General features: G+C 50.5%; 1 protein-coding gene across 2 annotated transcripts in view; it reads right to left on the bottom strand.

Moving 5' to 3' along the window:
- Window positions 1-7496, bottom strand: part of IQGAP1 (IQ motif containing GTPase activating protein 1) — a 131690-nt gene that overhangs the window by 19276 nt on the left and 104918 nt on the right. For both annotated transcript variants that reach the window (XM_006030792.3, XM_025212460.1), the window contains 3 exons: window positions 5134-5366; window positions 2305-2437; window positions 987-1089 (listed from right to left, as the gene is read on the bottom strand). In XM_006030792.3, the coding sequence (XP_006030854.1) occupies window positions 987-1089; window positions 2305-2437; window positions 5134-5366 (469 nt within the window). The remainder of the gene's footprint in view (window positions 1-986; window positions 1090-2304; window positions 2438-5133; window positions 5367-7496) is intronic.

The following is a 7496-nucleotide window of genomic DNA, read 5'->3' on the forward strand; positions in this document are numbered from 1 at the left end:
CAATTTGCCTTTCAGGCTACAGGTGCTCTATAGGGTCCTAGTCAGGCTGAGGGGGACCTATCAGGCCAGAAGGCTGGCTTGAGACCCAGCGGGAAATTATTAGGAGTAAGGTTCACTCCAAGGCCTGTTGGCAGCCTCCCTTAATCAACCTTTAATATTAAGATCAAGGTGTGGTGGACGAGCAACCAAGGGAGAGTGGCAGTAGGGTCTGAGCCGGGCAGGAGCTGCGGAGCTCCTAGGGGGCATCAGCCACCCCCGTGGCCACGAGACCTGTCACGTCATGATATTTTAAAAGGCTATTTTTAAAGATTCAGTACCCTTGTCCATTCAAGTAAGACATGAGAGTTCATAAATATCTCAATTCCAAAAGACCCTGCTACAAAGCAGGGCACACCAGGCTTGGTTGTCCTGATATTTCTAGGATAAAAAGCAGCAGGAGGAAACATCCAACACCTGTCAGACCTTTATACATCACGAGGCAGTAAACAAAGGCTCAAACCCATTTTTAGCAAGACTTTTCAGGTTACATTTAGAACAGGTTAACACTAAGCTCTTTATTTCTACCTAACACCATGGGGCAAGGGTAAGAAGGTAAAAAGTTCCACCACTTATTTCTGCATTTTAACAAATAGTCAATTTTTAACCTTGGACATGCCAGAGATCCACTCCAGGACCAGTGCCGGTCAACAAACAGAAACAACCTGGGAACAGGCTCAATGGAGAACTCAGAGCTGTCTGCTCTGGCACTTTTCTTACAACATTTTTTTAAAATGTTGAACAAAGAAATAAGCAGCTAATTAATATGTGGGAATAAGGCAAACATCTGACCCCACACTCCTCACGTGAGAAGTGAACAAGCTCCATGGGTGGGATACTCTAGTGCCAGCTCCCCATCCAAGCATAAGGGCCCCGATAGGTAACTCTGTGTTGCTTGGAGCAGTTCAGAGGACAGCCCATGTCCCTCGCACAAAATGACAACAGCTCACCTATCAGGGACTCGATTGTGGGTACTTCCCCCAGATCATCCAGCAACTCGTGAATCGGATCGTTGTGCTCAGGAGCAATTGCATCTTGATGGTCTAAGAGCAGCTAAATCAACAGAGAGAGACACAGAAACGAGTCAATGGGTTGTTCATCTGGGGCCATGTTTCATCCAGTGTAAAGTGATGTGACATGGGTCTGATGTTCTCGCACCATTTCATACTATTCCAGGGGAAATACGAGCAGGCAAAGGCCTGGCCCAGTCACGTGAGGTGCAAAACAACTAGGCATGTGACCTTAAAAGAAAAAACAAATCTCATAGGCTATAGGGAGGCAAATTATTAACCTCAACACATACAGACCATTCAAAAGCTGCTGCCTTTTATTTTGAACAGTAAGGGCCTCATCACATGTTAAGCTGTGAGCCACACACTTTGATGGGTGTCAGCTAGCTGAGCCTGGAGCGGTCACACCCTCCTGGTCCGGGATTCCCCCTGCCCTTAGGGTTAACCTACCTGCCCAGGCTGTGCAGCTGTGGGGCTGCAGGCTAACCTTTCCCGGCCTGCTCTCCCCGTCCCTGCCATAGACAGGATGGAGGATGAAACCCAAAGAGAGCTGGAAGCGTTACGTAACCAAGGTTAAGTGAGAGGAACAAGTGCTGCCAATGATGAATGATGATGGATGTGACCTGCACACAGTGTTGAGGATATACAGAGGTGTGTGTGGATGCATGATTCTTCGTATATAATTATATACACACATGCATACTGAGGGGTTGTTAGCATCTCCAGGGTACTATACCTATCTTCAGCAAAGATATAACAGAGGAAGTTAGGGCCTTTTACCTGGCCCTAGCTATGGGACTCTTCAGCCTGGAAAAGCGCAGGCTCAGGGGTGATCTGGTGGCCACCTGTAAGTTTATCAGGGGTGCTCACCAGGATCTGGGGGAACGTTTGTTCATCAGAGCGCCCCAAGGGATGACAAGATTGAACGGTCACAAACTCCTCCATGACTGTTTCAGGCTGGACATAAGGAAGAATTTCTTCGCTGTCCGAGCCCCCAAGGTCTGGAAGAGACTGCCGCCCGAGGTGGTTCAAGCACCCACTTTGAACGCCTTCAAGAGACATTTGGTTGTCTATCTTGCTGGGATCCTGTGACCCCAGCTGACTTCCTGCCCCTGGGGCAGGGGGCTGGGCTCGCTGCTCTTTCCAGGTCCCTTCCAGCCCTGATGTCTATGAAATCTACTGAGTAACTTGCATTTAAAACCAACCAATAACAAATTAGTCAGAAGAGCCAGAAGAAATGTAATTGGTGCATACTCACAGTGTGCGTATTGATGATTTCACCAATGGAAATATAAATCACTGGTTTCGTGAGAGTCACCAAGTCAGAATATTCATCAATGTTAAATTTATCCTGTAGCTCGGGGACCTCGCAGGCTGCCTGGAAGAAACGTCTTCAGACAAACAAACAAGGAAACAGGTAAAAATCCAGCATCACAATCCTGCAATTCAGAAGCACTGACACAACCAGAATCTTGCTACAGGACCATACATTGATATTTGGTGTGTCGGCTTTCAGTGTACCTATTACAGTGCCTTATGTTACATTGAGTATGCTCCCAAGAGCACATGGACAGGTGATAATCTGCTTTTTGAACAACCATGCTGGGGCTGTGAAAATACAGAAAGTCAGAGCAGGCTAACTGCATCATACTTTAGTACTATTATATTAAGGAGAACAGCAGAGACTCCTTTCAGTGGTCATGCTGACGATATTATCAGCGCACACTGATGCACGCTTTAAATCTAGCTAGCACAGGTAGCTTCTTGTTGTTATTTTAAACCTGCTTCTTGTGTGTTCCCTAGTTCTGCCGCTGTTCTTTTTCTCCTAGAATACAATTAACTTGTGGAACTCATCGCCACAAGATAGTAGAGGCTGACAATGTAACCAGGTTCAAAAGAACATCAGACAAATTCATGAAGGAATCTGGGGGGAGTCTAGGTCCAGCAGTGGATGTTACGCATAATAACTAAGGTTGCAAACTCTAGATCTGGACTCCCGAATGCTGGAAGCTGTGAGGGAACGAAGGGCTGGGAAACAGGCCAGTCTGGATGAGTCCTGTGTAAACTCTCTTTCCACTGCTCTCCGTTCTGGGCCACTTTGAGAGAGAAAATGCTGGGCTAGATGGCTCTGTGGTCTGCCCACTCTGGCATCTCTAACAGTTTTATGTTTTTATGACATAGAAGCATGGCATTCAAAGTGGGCTACCAGCCAGAGGACAAACCTTTCAAGGACCAAGTACGTGCTATGGTTGCTAGCACGTGGCACCATGTTGTCAATGCCCATTGTCACAGACACATCCATGGGGGAACCCCAACAGTCCCAAGTTTCTCCCTGCTTTCCCCAAGGCTCGCCCTCAAATAACTCTGTATCCCTGCAAGCTCCAGCTCCACTGCCTTTCAACTGGACCCCACAGCTGCAACAGGGGAATCCCAGCCAGCTCCAACTGATTACTCTTTGCGCTGTATGCCATGGAAGGAGCTGGCCTGGGACATCACTTGCCCTGAGATCCCATTTTACCACAGACAAACAGTAAGGTAACAAACCAGCAAAAGGATTTATTCTATAGGAGAAAAGAAAAAAATGACCATATAGTTCGAAGGCAGAGAATACAAAACCAGGTACAATTTCTCACTCTCTTTCCTGACTAACACACCACCCTCCAGAACGTCCTGTCAGAGTTCCCAGACCTTAGCCTTCCTGATGAGTTTGCTGGCCCATGACCACTGGGGACCTAGCTTCACTCCAAGGCCTGGGATGATCCAAATACTACAACTATCTCCTAAGTAGCTCCTAAATACCTTCACACCAGTCCTCCACTGGCATTGTTCTCTTTCCTAAGAAGTCTGGAAATTTTATAGAAATGTCTTTCCTTCCCGGGAACCTGGAATTCCTCTAGTTAATCCCCGCGAGCTGCCTTCGTTATTGTGGGACTGACTTTTCCCATGACAAGCAGACAATACCTTGGGTGCACAGCCCAACAACAGGCCTTTCTGTCTGGGTCTGGGAGTGCCAATTGCTCTTGCACCAGTAACACAATTGGCAAGGGATACCAAGCAGTTTTGCCTTCTCCCTTGTCTTTAGCTAGGCATTCCTCAGGTCTTTTGACACACACACTCCTAACTACAGACCTGGCCATAATCTCTGACTACAGTTGTAAAGATACCTACAGACAGCATAACACAATCCATACAGTGATAAAAGTGACAAACTAATACAGCATAACACTGGCTTTTGAAAGAGATTAACCATGAGGTCAGTTAAATCAGTCTTGGGACAGAAGCCTCAGAGATAACAGCGGGTTTGTGATGCTCATTACTGCTGCTAGCTAGACTACAGCCAGGCCAGCCAGGCCTTCCTGTGCTACACTCCTAGGGTTATTTTGTTGTGCAAGCATTCCCAAAGTGACATGCCTAAAATCAGGAAATGAATCCGTGTTAGAGGCAGGACAGAACAGGTGTCCTTCTGAAGGCCACCTCTGTGCATCACTCCCAACCCTACCACTTCACCACCAGCACTGCTGAACACCCGCAGCTCCACAGACCTTGGCTACCCCCACAAGCTTTCAGCACTTCTGAAGAAGTGGAGCACTTAACAAATGAGAAGCACGCTGGGCACCTGTGACATTTCTGGCATAAGTTAAATGCCAAGCACTACACAGGAAGTCTTTGAGGGTGGCAGCAATACAGCCCAGTTCGCCTGGGCGGTACTCAAACACCTTTACCACAAAACAGCTCTCTCCCTGCAGTGCTGTGCTTCGTTCTCCAGACACCTTCCATCTTCCAGAACAAGTGGGGCTATGCCAGGCAGGCTGGAGCCTCGCCCACTACACAAACCTGAGCATCTGCTCCGCTTTACCACCCAGGCACCAGCCACTCTTCCCAAGGTCTTCCCTCAAAGCAAGATTTGGAAGCTGCTTCCTGTGTTCTTTGCCAGCTCTGCAATAACGCATGCAAACCTCCCTATGCCATCATTACCATCTGTTCGGAGGTTGTTCACTTAGCCACTCCAGCGCACACTTACTAGCCTGGTTTCTTTGCAGTATAACCCTCCTCACTCCTCCCCAACTAATTAGCTGGAATCGCCTACCTGAATTTCTGGTGGGACTGAGAGAGATACTCATTAATGATGCTTAGATGTGCATTGTCTCCCATGAACATCTTATTGGATGCAGCATGCTGTAGCATCTTCGCAATGGAGCCAAGGTTTCTGCGCTGGTCTGTGGTCAGCTGACCTCCAGCTGAAAGGTCAATGATGTCAAATGCATCTGGAGCAACAATGGCTGGGTTCATGTAGCGATAATACAGTAAGGTGCCAACAATCTGGGAAAAGTGGAGCAGAGAAATGTGTCAAATGCCAGTGAAGCAGACTGATGGATTTTTGTAGCCAGCAGGGTCGATTTGCACCTTATAGACTTGTACAGAACTACTTTGAATAGGCTCAGAGTATTCTCACTTGTATCCGTTATAGGTCCCACTCAGGACTGAGGCCCTGGTGTGTTAAGGATTATAGGAACATACAGTAAGAAACAGTACCTTGTCCCAAAGTATCACGTTTTGGACAAATAACTAGGGAAGAATATAAGAGCATTGCTCAGGCATGCAGAGATGAAGTCAGGAAGGCCAAAGCGCAATTGGAGTTGCAGCGAGCAAGGGACCTGAAGGGTAACAAGGCGGCTTTCTACATATGTCAGCAACAAGAGGAAGATCGGGGAAAGCGGGGGTCTTTTACTGAATGGGGGAGGCAACCTAGTGACAGATGAGCAGGAAAAGGCTGAAGTGCTCAATGCCTTCTTCACCTCAGTCTCAACAGGCAAGGTCAGCTCCCAGACTGCTACACCGGGCAGCACAGTTTGGGGAGGAGGCATAGACGGTAGGAGAAAATATTGGTGGGGGGGAAGCTGAGCATGTGCGTGCTTGTGCAGGTGCACGCACACTCCCCCCAGCAGGTAAGTCTGTCATGGGGAAGGGGCATGGGGGTGCAGATTGTGGCCCCCGTGGTGAGGGAGGGAGTGGGGCAGAGGCAGCAGCTGGGGTGAATGGGGCCCCGGGGCCAGGCTGGGTCTCAGGATGGCTTGTCCAGGGGAGGGTGGAGGGGGAAGGGGGCTCCTGCCGCTGCATGCACCCCAGCAGAGGCCTGGGGGGGCATGTGCCCCCCGGATCTGTGTGCAGGGCGGAAGCAGGCTGCCGCTGCAGGCTGGGACCTGCGCCCCATGCACAGCAGGCACACGGCACTGCACCACACCCAGGGGGGTAGCGGCAGTGCAGCATTGAACCAAGTCGGTAGCAGCAACTCACCTCCGCCCCGCACACAGATCTGGAGGGCACGTGCCCCCCAGGCCTCTGCCAGGGTGAGTGCAGCGGCAGGAGCCCCCTCGCACCCCTGGATGAGCTGCCCTAGCTCTGAGCGTCCCACGACTCGCCCTGGCCCCAAGGCCCCATTCACCCAAGCCCCTGCCCCACTCCCTCCCTCACTGGAGGGACCTCAGTCTGCCCCCTGCCATGTTCCTTCCCCACGACAGACTTACCTGCTGTGCTGGGCAGTGCTCCACATGCCGCTGGGCTGCTGCAAGCTCTGGCTGCGTGTCTGTGCGCACCCCTCCGCCTGCTGCAGCCGCCTGGAGCCCATGCCTGGGCTGCCTTGCGGCCCTCTGCGCTGCCCCGTGTTTCGCAGGGGGTGGGGGCTAAGCCCCATTAACCCTGGCCTTCCATAGCCTATGGGAGGAGGTGAGTAGCCCTCAGTGGTGAAAGAACAGGCTAGGGACTACTTAGAAAAGCTGAATGTGTACAAGTCCATGGGGCAGATGGGATGTACCCAAGGGTGCTGAGGGAGTTGACTGATGTGACTGCAGAGCCGCTGGCCATCGTCTTGGAAAACTCACGGCGATGAGGAGAGGTCCCGGATGATTAGAAATGGGCAAACATAGTGCCCATCTTGAAGAAAGGGAAGAAGGAGGATCCAGGGAACTACAGACCAGTTTTTATGACCAGGTTACAAAACACCTGGACACAGGAGGAGGGGTAGACGTCGTTTACTTAGACTTTAGGAAGGCCTTCGATACGGTATCCCACCCCATACTGGTGAACAAGTTAAGAGGCTGTGACGTGGATGACCACACAGTCCGGTGGGTGGCGAATTGGCTGGAGGGTCGCACCCAGAGAGTCGTGGTGGATGGGTCGGCTTCGACCTGGAAGGGTGTGGGCAGTGGGGTCCCGCAGGGCTCGGTCCTTGGACCGATACTCTTCAATGTCTTCATCAGCAACTTGGACGAGGGAGTGAAGTGTACTCTGTCCAAGTTTGCGGATGACACAAAGCTATGGGGAGAAGTGGACAGGCCGGAGGGCAGGGAACAGCTGCAAGCAGACCTGGACAGGTTGGACAAGTGGGCAGAAAACAACAGAATGCAGTTCAACAAGGAGAAGTGCAAAGTGCTGCACCTAGGGAGGAAAAAT

The sequence above is a fragment of the Alligator sinensis genome, unplaced genomic scaffold (genome assembly GCF_000455745.1).
Source record: "Alligator sinensis unplaced genomic scaffold, ASM45574v1 scaffold407_1, whole genome shotgun sequence".
NCBI lineage: Eukaryota > Metazoa > Chordata > Crocodylia > Alligatoridae > Alligator > Alligator sinensis.